The 13,583-nt window shown below is 37.0% G+C and overlaps 1 protein-coding gene across 1 annotated transcript in view; it reads left to right on the top strand.

Annotated features, from left to right (window-relative positions):
- Positions 1-13,583, top strand: part of TSPAN13 (tetraspanin 13) — a 17,719-nt gene that overhangs the window by 454 nt on the left and 3,682 nt on the right. Inside the window, exons 2-3 of the mRNA XM_085316307.1 lie at positions 10,841-11,008; positions 13,410-13,490. Of these exons, the coding sequence (XP_085172433.1) occupies positions 10,841-11,008; positions 13,410-13,490 (249 nt within the window). The remainder of the gene's footprint in view (positions 1-10,840; positions 11,009-13,409; positions 13,491-13,583) is intronic.

Below are 13,583 nucleotides of genomic sequence, written 5' to 3'. Positions count from 1 at the left end.
CTGCGGGGGCCGGGGCCGCCGCTGCCCGCGTTATCTGGAAAGATCCTCGAGGAGGGCAGCGTCGCGCTGGCGGTGTCCCTCTGCCCGAGCGCTTAGGCTGGTTTTGAAACAAGTGCTTTTTCGCTCTCTGAGTTAAGAAGTGCCATATTGGTGTATTTTGAGGGAAGACACAAAAATCTGTGCAGGGTGGTTAGGCTCATTCAGGAAGCACCTCAGCCTTGGGGAGGGAGGGGGGTGGGGGGAAATGCCCGCCTGCCTTAGCGATGTGGGTCGGCGAGGCTCCGAGCTGCTTCRCAGGTGAACTTCGCTTCTCCTCCTTGGAGGAACTCAAGAAGTTGCAGAGTGAAGCACCTTTGGCTGGTGGGAGCTTGAGGGGTAAAAAGGGAAAGATGTTAAACTGTAATAACTGACTTGCTGAAGAGCTTAAATTTTAAGGCAATTATCTGCCATTATTCCTTCCTTCAGGTAAGGCTGAAAACTAATTTTCAACAGAAAAAAACAAAACCTGTAGTGTTCTCTCTCTCTCTCTCTCTCTCTCTCTCTCTTTTTTTCCATTTTAAAATGTCACAGATGTAGAAAGAAATGCAGGTACATGTAATGGCTTCCTCTCTCACTACTTCTGGAGAGGTAGTATGTCCTCCAGTAGTTAATGTCCACAAACACTTGTTGGACAACTGTATAAAAGGATGACCTACAGCCAACTGAGTTTGAGGTGAGCTAATGCTTGCACTCAGCTATAGCAGAGCTTTTGAGAGAATATTGCCTAATCTGTTACTGAAAGTAAGACATGAGAACAAACAGGTCTACTGCTGTTCATTAGAACAAACAGTTCTAATAATTAGCAGTTATTAGAGACCTGATAGTAATCACCATGATGGAGCTTAAATGGATGAGCCTATGCTGAAGCTGGAATTGTGTGTTATTACAGTATTTTGAATATGAAGTGACTCTTGTTTGCATCCCCTGAGATGTAGTTTGCATCCCCCCAAATCTAATGCAAGGCCTTTCCCCCCACCCCRTTTAAATCATCTGTGCAACAGGAGAGAGATAAATTTGGATCTTTCTAGTGTGATGTATGAAAAAAAATCATGTGGAAAACAGGTGCTTTTTCTTAGGATACCACCTCTTACTCCTGCAGTGAAATACTGACCAAATCTAAAGGAGCTGGTAGGTCTTGTGAACATATTTGACCTCAGCAAGGGTCCTACTTCTAATATCCRTACTATATATCTGTGACCTTAATCTTACTTTGATGCCTCTGTAGGTAAAATTGACTTTGTAGGTAGCACTTAGTATTCTTCTGTTTGACTTATGCAGGACGTATGCTTTTGCTGAAAAGAGGGAATAACTTCTCATACTGTAGTAACTGGAATATCTGCCATTGCTTTTGTTGCCTGTTAATGACAGGCAAAGTTATGAGACCAGTGCTTTTAATTTCTGAGTTGCAGAAATAATATTTAGGGTGTTAGTTAACTTGGAGGAGCTAATCTTGCAAAATATGTGGGCTCCGCTGCTCCTTAGTTAAAAAGACGACACTACAGGACTTGGGTTGGAACAGCATGATGGTTTTAGGGATTTATTTTTTTTTTCCAAGCTGGAAAAAAGAATACGGAAGACTACCAGAACAAACTTCGTTATCAATCTTTTAAAAACATTGCAGTAATAATTGCTGGGAGAAGGAAGGGAAATAAGGTTAACTAGGTTAATTTCCTTGAACATTTTAYACTAGTGTTGAAGTGTCTTTTTGTATCATGTGCTGGGAATGAAATAACCATGAAAGTTATAACCCTCAATATACAATTTGTGTTCTCTTTTTCTGTATCTTAAGATATAGAATATCTTAATTTTCAAAACAGCAGAGTATTTGAGCCTGGTTTTTGATGCTGTCTTGTTTTAATTTATAAGTAATACACCAAGCAAGAGTCCTGACAAGTCTCTTGGAATCTTTTGGGCAAGAGTCCAAACTGTCCTGACAGTAATAAATCGGTTGCTGGTTTAAAACAGAAAAACTTGAAACGCAATAACCTAATTATGTTCTTTTCACATGGTACTTTGCTGATGACTTCTGGTTCTTTTCTGGACTATGTTAATGTTCTTAGGCCTTGATTCCACATTTAAATTTATTTTATATGAATAATTCTGGCACCTGTGCAGAGTCTTTTTCATTATGGGTTTAGGAACAGTGGAGAAAAATAATTGAGACTATTCATTGACAGTATCTGTAAAGGGAAGTGTATTGCTGAATTAAAGTCTTACATGGAAGAGCTACCTGTCTGCATACTCAAAACTAGTATAAAAATTCTTGTATTGGCACAAATTTGTATTTATTCATTCATATTTACCTTTCTTCCCCTTGAATAGCAAACCCAGACAAACTGAATAAAATGATGTTCCCAAAATTTAGTTTAATTCAAGGATGTGAATCTAACTTGAGTTTTCTGATCTTCCAGGCATTCACACCATAGGTACCTGCTCCACCAGTATTTGCTCACATGAAACATATAATGATTTTTTGTAGGTGGACAGTGTTACTCTCAAGGAAGTCCTGAGTAATCAGTTAGTGTGAGCAGCTAATACCTTTCTTTGATCAGATTTTCAGAAAGGAAAAGGAAATTCCTAAGTCCTACTTAGTGATGAAAGACTGAAAAGGTAGCTGAGCTKCCAAGACTGACTGTATATATTAACTGACTACTAGTCTCCTTTAAATTTTTTTTATGATATATGYTGTTTTTATCACTTGAGCATCCGCTTAAACAGTTAATGTTTGTAGCTGCAGGAATAACTGTTTATATAAGTGTCTTGACTTTGTTTTGATGAGTAGACTTTCAGATTTTTCTCACACCTAGGGTGCCTTTTTTAAATTAAAGGATATAGTATCTTTGTATCAGTATTTCCATTAAATATGTGTATTTCTTTAATAGCACAGAGTTCAACACACAAGAATGAACTTTAAACACTAGAAAAGTCCATATTAAAATAATTTACTYTTTATAGTACTTTGTTTTGAACTTGTTTCCAGAGTACTGTGTGCTGTTCTTTGCATCACTGTTAAAAGCATTGCAGTTCATGCTCTTGTTTTTCTATTGCTGCATGTTGCTCCTGAGTGAAGTAATTATTGATAGTATAATTAGCACATTGATGTTATCTGCCTTCTTTATCAAAATTACTTTTCCTGCATTTTATAAATATGCAAACATGAGGACAAAACTTACCAGGTTTGGACCGCAACTGTTTGTCGTAGTACAGTTTTTAATAATGCTTGTGTCTCTACAACATGCTAACCTGTCTTTGGTGGGTACTCCCCGTCTTCCATGCTAATCTGCTAACTCCATCTCTCTTCTGCCAGTCTCCATAAGGGAAACTTTACCTGAGAGATAGTGTAAACATCTGAGTTTTCCTAGGTGAAAGGCAATGTAGCTGTTGTCCATGTTTTCCAATAATTCCTGACTGCTGTAGTGGTCACATGGAGCAAGGTACTGGCAGACAGAGTTCCTGCCACAAGGTGAAGGAAGSTGTGGTATTTTGTTTCATAGTAGTAGTCCAGTCTCTGATCTCTTAAATTCAGTTCCATTTTGGCTTGTATGAGCTTATTTTCTTCTGTAAGAAGCAACCCATAAATAATCTGCTGTTTGCTGTGTCTGATGGTCTTTAGGCAGCGTTTAGGAATGTGGTTGGGCAGTACAAGCTCCTCTTCCTACTTGGGTGCTTAACAGATGTGGTAGGTTGTTTTAGAGCCGTTTCTGCCTTCCCAAGGTCATTTTGAAAGTGGCAGCATGTCTGTGTTGTCTCATCTTGGTATGTAAATAAAACAGTGGTATGGAAACTCTTAAGTACATGACAAGAAAGCTTAATGTTGGTTGTGTCAATCCAGCCTGGGTTTTCTTTGGAAAGTTTCTATGTTTACCCTTGAGAATACAGAACAGTGGGTGCAGCAAAAAATATAAGTGTATTTCAAGACTTTCTGTCAGTGTTTAGAAGTACATTCAGCTATATTGTATGTCAGTTTGTACACAGAATTGTAGCAGGGCCTGATTGTAGACATGTGGTTCTGTAGGTGAATCTAAGTGAATTTTGTGTAGTTTTTACTTAYATTGTGTAGAGTGTTTGGTCACAGCTATGAATAGAGACCATATTTAGAACTGGGGAATGATAGAGTACACAAGGAGAATTTTTGGAGACTGATGGATTTTGCTCAGCTTCAGACACTGTAGCAGTGCAGGTAGACATTTAAAGACAGCATAATTTAGAAGAGCCCTTAGATTACCATTTAGGAGCCTTGTAGCTTAAATCATTGGGTTTTTTTTTACTGGTGCTTTCATGTTGAGGAGAAAGTGTGTAGAGGAAGGGTCTGTGATATCATTGGCCTTCCTGAAAATATTACACAACTTCTAACAAACAAGAAAAACCCAACCCACACAGCAACAACAAACTAGAGCAGTCCTGTTGCATAGCAGAAAGCTTGCATTTTCAAAGACCAGGAAATGTGAATATAAGTACAAATCTSTCTGCCATTTTAATGTTCAAGTTTGTTATTTCATCAAAAACAATTTAATCCTAATTATTGGCCAGTAACATGAACTCTGAACTAGAGACCATCAAATCAAAAGGAGATTTGGCTTTTGTGATAAGAGACAGGAATGTTGCCTTGCATGTAAATCTTTTGTTCCACATCATGTGTTCAAGGCTATTCAGTAACTAGACTTCTGATAATTTCTCATTTAAATAAGCCACTTAAAGGTGGAAGGTTATGTTCTCTGTTACAAATTCTTTGGAGTTATCCAGAGCTTTCATTATAGTTCTTTCAGTTAACTTTCAGTAAAGCTGAAGGAGTACTGTAAGGAAACAAAGTTGCACGCAGGTTGTGTTGCTTACAACTGTGATAGAAATCAATTTAGCTAGCTTTAGTTCAGTAAAGGTGCTTAGCTGTATGCTACTTGAGGTATTGATGTGATTGTTTTTAGATGATACACAAAGGACCAGAAGAACTGTCTTCTAGATTTTCTAAATCTGCCAAGAAATGATTGGCTGAGTTGAGAGAGCAGTAGAAATTTTTAACTTTGAAGTATATACCATTTGAGGTTTAAATTTTAAAGCCCCCTTAAATAAATTATGGACTTCCGTATAGAAGGACTGGTTAAGGAGGATGTATTTAATCATTTGTGTAATCTGTGTGCTCTTAGTTCCTGTTCCGTATCCAGGATGACAACTCCTCTGTAAATRTTTTCATTTGCTGATACCAATGTAAATGCTATTTAATCTCTTTACCCAGGAATGGTGAGAACATACTTCTTGAAATTTAAGTGCTGAAATGCAGTTTTTACTAACTCCTTTTTGGTCTGAGACTGTAAGAAACTACTGAGAACTAACTTCATGTATGTCTTTCTACTTAGGAAGCAGCCCAAACTGAGGGAAATTCTGAAGAATTGCTAGTTAGTCAAAAGAGACTTGCTTATGCCATGCTATTAAGGAAATGAGGAAAACTGGTTTTGGAGATTGAATTGTTCTCAATAGTGTTTAGTGAAATCATTCTTCTGTATCTTGGTGGTTCTTTTTAACATGTGGTAGAAGTTTATGGAGAAATAACACAAGGAGTAAATGAAAGGATCAATGCATTTGTCCAATACAGCAGGAGGGGAGATTAAAAAAGAGAGAGTTTTTTTATACTGGAGAATAAAAAATTTAACAAAAGAAGAGGATGTTGGGATGGATTTTTTGTTTTTGTTTTGTTTTAGCTTTTAGATGGGTTAAAAATAGAGATTTATGTATCAGTAAAGGAAGGACTAATGCTAAAGCTTTAATCATGATAACTAAGTTAACTGGAGAACAGGACAAGCAAACTTGTGATCTTCTGTGTATAAATTGTTTTTTTTCTTTGTGTATTTTTTTTAATATATCTCTGAAGTTCAAGCGTATATATTTAATATAATTGAAATCACTTAAAGTGGAGTCTGATTCTATAGGTTTGGTCCAGTAAAGCATTTACTTAATTTCAAATTGATGAGTACATGTATTGAATTATGTTAAGATTGTGCTTCTTTGTTTAAATAAGATTCATAGAGTTTGTGTTGGTAGAGAAGGTAGACTATATTGAATGAGTGTTAGATTTAGAACATAAGATATTATGTGYGTCCCCTCATTCTCCTTCCCCCCAACTCTGTGTTACTCTTTTTGTTCGTGGACAGTATATGCTTGTAGCACCTTTCTGTGAGGCAACATGCTCTGTTTTGAGATCATGATAAGTTTTTTTTCTACTCGATTGTCTGTTATCTTCTTTGTAAGTAAGTCTTAAATGAATTAGGTCTTTTAAATCACTTTTGGGAATAAGACTTGCATTCTGAAGCTGTGTAAGTGCTTGTGAAGAATTGTTCATTACTCTTTTATTGAGAACCTTTTCTAGTTAAGTGTTCTGTTGACATGCAGTTTGAGACCTGGCTGTTTCATGAGCTGCATAATGCGGAAGCATTGTTGATCAGTGTAAATGTGGCCCAGATCTTTCTGTTAAAATCTTTGATTTTTTTTGGTGCAGAGAAYAGCAAAGATATCATTGGGGGAGAAGCTGGGCATGATGTGTGAGGTGTTGAAGTTGCAGGAATGTTGGTTGGAAGAGGTTTCTGGGGCTTACCTGGTTCAGCCTCCTGTGTGGAGCAGGATTATGGCCAACGCTAGATTRCCACTGGCTATGGCTTTCTCTGCTCAAATCTTCAAAGCTTCTGAGAACGGAGCTGCCATCACATCCCCGGGCCCACCTCTTTTGGTGCTGATCTACCTTGAAGATGTTTTTTTCTAATGTCCAGTCTGAATTTTCTAAGCTGCTACATGTTGCTGTTGCCCCTTGTTTTGTTGTCGGTCAATACAAAGAAGAGTTTCTTCTGTCGTTTTTGTAACGACCCTTCAGCTTTATCTGATCACTCTTTTGAAGAGTTGGCCACTCCTTTATTTTTATTTCTGTTTAGTGTYATCCACAAATTTTCTGGAGATGCATTCTGTCTAATCACCCAGGTTGCTGATGAAGTTACTGTGTATTATTGGCCCCAGGATCAACCTTAGCGGTACTGCTTACTGGCTACCAATTGGATGTTGAGGCATTGATTACCACCCTTTGAGTCCAATAGTTCAGCTAGTTTTCAGTCTACGGTCCATTTCTCTAATTCATGCTTTTTTATCTTACTAATGAGAATGCTATAAGAAACAGAGTCAGTCTTAATACTGARAACTGGACTGTGATTTGATCTATTTCTGCTAGACTATCGGAAAACTATAGGGAACACTAGTAACCAAGGCTTTATGYAGTGAATCTGTAGGTAAAATGGAGTTTCCCTTTGTAATTCARTGTTCCAAGGATAGGAGTTCTGTGCTGTGAAATGTGGTTTCAGTAAAACAAAACATGTTATATAGAAGTTCTGTAGAGAAACCTTTTTCAGAAATAGAAATACGTGGCTTTTTTATTAGTAAAAGAAACTTGTGCCTTTAGAATGTACCTATTGCTCATTTAAAGGTRGTTAGTGTCACTAATTGGTTTTCTTTCAAGCATGCTTTACTTCAAAGTCTTAGTAATTCCACTTTTGAAGTATTGCATCTAAATCCTTTGGTTTCAAAACCTAAATAAGCATTGTTTGCTTGTAATTTCTAGTGGCTAAACAGTTATTAAGGCTACGAGCCTTGCATTGTTTTACAGAGTTATAAAAACTCCTCCCAAAACAGCTTAAATTATTTTTTTTCATGTTTACAGTAGCGGTGACTTTGTTAGTTGTTCACATTATGGCACTCTAAAACTACATATCTAGTCTTATTACTTAACAGAMTGAACAATACGAGGGAAGGGGGGGGAGCCAGTTATTTCCAGGGGGTAGGGATGAGGCAAAAGAACTGACATCTGTGTAGCTGCCAAGACAGGGAGTCCATTTCTTCAGGGTCTATGTTTGAGCTGTTAATTAGTTCTACAGCCTGGATCTGACAGCAGGAGAGCTATTGCATTGCTCATCTGAGAAGTTTCCTATGTAAGCACCTGTTAACTTRGTAATAAGAGGTAACTCAGAGGTAACCAACAGGAAATGATTATGATTGCCAATCTAAAATTGAAAATGAAGTTGTAACAATGAATTCAGCTTWTCTTCAACATGCGGAGGAGATAGATTAATCCTACGTCTATTTCCAGAATAGYTTATAAACCACTCTTGCCATTTCAGCTTTAAAACAGATGGGTTTTTTTTCCTCTAAAGAGCCAATTAGTTACTTTGATCCAAATTGGGAATCTGGCAAATCAGACAAAGCATTTCTACACACTGTGCCAACCAGAGCCTGGTAACACTGACCTGTGATTATACTGAACCTCCAGACATTTTAAGGAATTAGACATTGGATAACTTTCTAATCTAAAAGAACAGAAAACAGTATTGTGGAGGACAAGCCTGAAAATAAAAACACTGTTGGCTCTGTAACTACAAAGTACTGAAAAAGGAATCTAAGCTATTCTTTTCTTTTAAAAGAATGTYTTAGGTAGATTTTCCTTAGGTTTCCTGGTTTGTTTCTGATCAGTTCTGAACAGTAAAACATCTCATAAGAAGCCTAAAGCAACTGAGTGAAATTAATGAGCAAAGATTTGAACAAACATAAATTTTGGCATCCTGGAAGCCAGTCGGTGAAAATAAATACCTACAGTCATAGCTAAGCCTGGAGAAAGAAGCATTGATGACAGTGATTAGGGGCAAGGTTTGTTCTGTTTTTTTTTTTTTTTTTTTTTTAAATTGATATATGACTTAACGTTTGTGATTTCATTATAATTAATACGTGAACATTTTCAAGAGCTGTGTAGTACCTGTGTGAGTTCAGTGCTCTGAAACTGATGCAGATATGGGGCATTAGGCTGCAGTGTCTCACTGGAAAGTGGGCTGTGGGGTTTGTTGTTGTTGTTATTCTCTTCTGACACTTAAATGGTAAAATAAATCTCATTGGTTTGAGACAATGAAGTAAAATGAATAGACATAGATCAGAACAGGTAGACCTTGCACTTAACTGTCTGATTAGCAGGGCTAATTTTTAACTTAACATTGAGAGGTTTATAGCCTCATGCAGTTTACACTCAAAAAAATCTGCAAATGGCAGAGCCAGGGGTTTTTGCTGTCTCCCTCCCCCTYAGATTAATGACAGCTTGGGCAGGTGTTTTGGTTTTAACAAAACTTGGTGATTTGAGGATTTATGTTTTAGAGGAACAAATRCTAAGGTGATTTAATCTTAGAACTCCTCCAATATTGAATAATTCCTTCAAWTTTTTTATTGTTCTGCTGTCTGTTCACATGCTGAGAGGTGTAGGTGGGGCAAGCATCCTCCTTTTCTCCTTGCAGACTCTCTAAGAATTTCTTCTTTGGATTACTGGATTTTATAAGCTTTTTTCAAGGTATGTTCTTATGTAAACACAGGAGAAAAACACCCATTTTATTACATGATCTTGATGAGCATCACTGCTTGTTTCAGTGGCTTTCTTGATGTCATTCTAGATTTCCGTATTTAAAAACAAGGTTAAGGGGGTCAGGCTTCTAAAAAATCATTTAGATGAAAAAGATGTACAGACATATTTAGTATTTAAAAACAACAAAAACTCCCTCTTCTATGGCAAATGTACTGAAATAAAGAGTGAGCTGGAAGTGTCCTCTCTTACTGCTTATTTGTGAGATTTATCTTGTTTGGATGGAAACTGGTGAACAGATTTAAGCGCTCAGTCTGTATTTGTTATTGATTAAAGCTAAGTATTTGGACTAGGCCAAACACTTTTGTGTCACTATTAAAAAAAAWTTTTTTTGAATGTCTTTTGGCAAGGTCAAGTTTTGGGGAAGTTAAAACTTCCCGATGAATTAATGATAATTAACAGAGTATGCACTTGGTGGTATGTTATATATAGGTCAAACTTTGTTGCTTTTTTCCTCCCTCTCTCTCAAGTGAGTGTTTTATGCATCTTCCTTCTCTCTAGGAGATCTTGTTTGGTTTTGTGTGCTGCTTCCCTCCTGTTATGTCTCATTACAGATTTCACTGCAGCTTTCCATGATGGTTTTCTTTGTCTTTGGTGTGGAAACAGGAAAGGCAGGAGCTTCCTGCCCACATAAACAATAAATTCCAGTAAACTAACTGGGTCAGTTTCTGCTTACCTTCCCTGAATACCATCCTTTAAGGAAGGAAATACACAAGTGTTTTGAGTATTGAAATAGTGTTGACTTCATAGAAGAGCTATTTTCCTGAGATAGTGATCTAAGAAGTGCTTTTGTGTGAGCTTATTAATCATTTTGTATCATCAATTACATAGAAGCTTCTCCAGTTCATTAACTGATTTGTATTTGTGATTTGTTATTAGAATAAGTTTTGGGAAAGACCATTTTCTTTACCTCTTCAGAGATGTGGAGCTATATATCCTATTTTCTTTAAATATACTGTTGGTATTTAAGAATGCATTTGGAATTTTCATTCTTCTGTTGTTTTTATTAAAATTATTAAATATTAATAAAAATATTAATATTAAAATATTAAATTAAAATTATTTTTAGCTTATCTGTCAATTCAGTTACAATCCACATTTGTATTTCTGGGCCTCACTGGAGACGCTGAATTGAATATGGCTTGGGTTGAAGATAGTTTAAGTTAGAACAGCCCCACGTTAACAGTGGGCCTTTAAATACTTGGAACTAGAGTCTTCTCTAGGAYGAAGAAGAGAATTGGTTTGTGGGTGGGTCTCCTCTTTTAACTGGAAAGAAGTATTGTATTTTTCTAACAATGGCTTTAACACAAAGCTGTATGCAAGTTGATCCTATTTTTTTAGTGAGCAAACTAACTTTTTGTGTTTTCTTCCCTCCAGCTGGTAAGCCTGCTGCTGATTGGAATTGCAGCATGGGGAATTGGCTTTGGCCTCATCTCTAGTTTCAGAGTCGTTGGAGTAGCAATTGCAGTAGGAATTTTTCTCTTCCTAATTGCCTTGGTTGGACTGATTGGTGCGGTGAAACATCACCAAGTACTGCTGTTCTTTGTATCCTTTTGATGTGTTACTTGAATTACAATTTCTTTCAAGCCACCTAAATAACTTACTCTGTGGACTGAAACTGTTGTGATAGGTGCTTCAGAAACAGAACAGAAGTTCRGTCTATTTTGATCAAGTGCAGCCTAAACCCCCTTTCCAGTTTACTGAATTCCAAATTCCTTTCATCTCTCTTGTTTTCACTCTGAAGACACAACTACTGACCCCTTCTCCTATTAAAATTTATAAGATGTTAATTTTGCTCAGAGCTGTTTCTGGCGGATCCCTAAGTCATAGATGCTTCTTACTGCATGCTTGATCCTATTACATYTTATAAACTAGACATTTACAAGCTGTTAATGTTTAACAATGGAAGATGATGATACTTCCAGGCAGTGAACTGGTGATAGCTGGCAGAGAAATGCATCACTACCAGTGCATGTTGTCAATMAGCACTTTCTTTTCATACCTACCGCTCATCTGTGATCCCAGATTAAAAATGAGCACAGACYTTCTCAGTGTGCTTTGCCACTGCTTTATGCTCACTGACACTGAATAAGCAGTCTGTGGTGCTGCCTTGCATAACAAAATTGCTCTGCTTTGGTGAAAGAATAGATTCATGAGATGAAATTCTTATTTTTCTGGTTACAGTCTTACTAATAAGTAGTGTGACAAGGTGATTCTACAAATAACTTAACTGCATGAKATAAATATCTACCTCAGGAAAGAACAGCAAAGGTACAAATCCAGTGCCTGACTTTCAAAACTTAATCTGTAATATCTWTACTATGATTTGTTGTCTCTTTTGTACTGTTTTTAGATGCAATACTCAAAGTGTATGAGGCTGTGTTGCGAGGCAACTCGCTTATTTTTTCTAATAGTAGTTCAAAGACCCTTTCTAACTAGTCACAAGACCCCCTCAAGGGAGAGAAAAAAATATGGAGTACCCAGAGAAGTGTTTATTACCTCATTTGGGTAAAGTATCTTAAATTAACAACATGAGTCCCCAAGGTTAAGGGATTTAGCTGTAGGTTTCTCTCTCAAAAACAAGACTATCTTTGAAGGAGACAAGAGAAACATTTTTTGCAAATGCTGTCACATACTTCACCTGATCCCTAAATTTTCCTATCTAAAGAATGCATAGCAGATGCTGAATGCAAGGTATATAGGGAAACAGTTTCTCCAGTGAACACATCACACCAGTTCATGTATTTATAGCTAATAATGTTAATATATGAAATGGACTGACAGTTTTCCCCCTCATTTGGGGTACCATGAGGAAGTTGTTGGCCTGTATTCAGAGACAGTAATGCCTGTATGATTTGGAGTGCAAAACTATGAAATCCTTACTACTTTACCTAGCTGGAAGTAAGTTAGGAAAGATGCACAAAAGAGATTTAGAAAATCACTTGCTGTAATGTGRCCATTTGCAGTGAACTGCCTTATAACTGTTTTGTTGCTGGAGACRTTAATTTTAGGTCTTAAGACTTACCTACAAAAGTGCAGAAGCAACAACAACTGTGGGGCTTCTGTGCAGCGGAGTGTTTCATCGTATTCTTCCTCAGGCCTCTGAAATCCTTTTGGAACAGGAGCTGCTGCTGTGTTTGGTTCTTCTATCTTTCAGTTGAGTTCAGTTCTTTTTCTAATGTGTATGGGCAGGAGGTAACACCAAAGGTATGTGCCAGAGAGGTGCTGCCTRAGGTAGATTTATCCTGCAGAGCACATTATTCTGTCTGTGCTTTCAGCTCTGCAAACACAGAGTTCAAACCAAGTTGTATGTTTCCAGAAGTTAAAAAGAACAGTTTCCTGAACAGACCACATATGGAACATGATTTTAAACTAGTTTTGTTAGCTTTAAGTCATATTATTGTCCATATATTGGATAACAATCAGGGCAAACAGGAGGAGTGAATTGCATTTTAAAGAAAATTTCTGGTCTTTTTATACGATACAACAAAAATTCTAATAAAGAACTGTGCAGTTGCAGGACATCTCAAACTCTGAATTGTACAGTTCAGAAATCACTGCTTCCAGATGTCCTCTTAAATCCAGTTCCTGTTGATGATCAAGTTTTTGGGGGATTGAAGGATATGAGTTAAAACTCAAGAATGTATGACAAGTAGGTAGTTCTGGGTATAAGAAAATCAGGAAAAAGTGATTTCCTGCTGACTTGTTCTTCTTTTATTACCTCCCTGCTCATGTCTTTTTGCCAGGCAAAGAACATGTAACCCAGAAATCCAAGGTATGTATATGATTAGCCAGAAACAGGTAATAAGTGGTGGTTGATTGCTGAGTAGATTGTTATCTTTTCCATATCCACTTGTTGTTATCCAATTAAGTAAGTAATATTCTTGGGTATGTGTGTTATATGAGCAAATTAATTTGAGAGTATACCCTTAACTACCACTTTCAGTATATGATTATTCTTTTGCTTGTCTTTATTGTACAGTTTTCTGTCTCCTGTGCCTGTTTGGCACTAAACAAGGAACAGCAGGTAAGAAATGTTTCCTGACTTTTCAGGAAGTCTTGACTGTGTATAAATTTTCAGTCTTCCACAGAATGAGTTTTATAAATCTTATTTCTGTGA

This window comes from Rhea americana, unplaced genomic scaffold (genome assembly GCF_003343005.1).
Source record: "Rhea americana isolate MKP2758 unplaced genomic scaffold, rheAme1 scaffold_112, whole genome shotgun sequence".
Classification (NCBI taxonomy): Eukaryota; Metazoa; Chordata; class Aves; order Rheiformes; family Rheidae; genus Rhea; species Rhea americana.
Note: the sequence above shows the minus strand (reverse complement) of the source record. Positions and strands in the feature narration are given on the sequence as shown.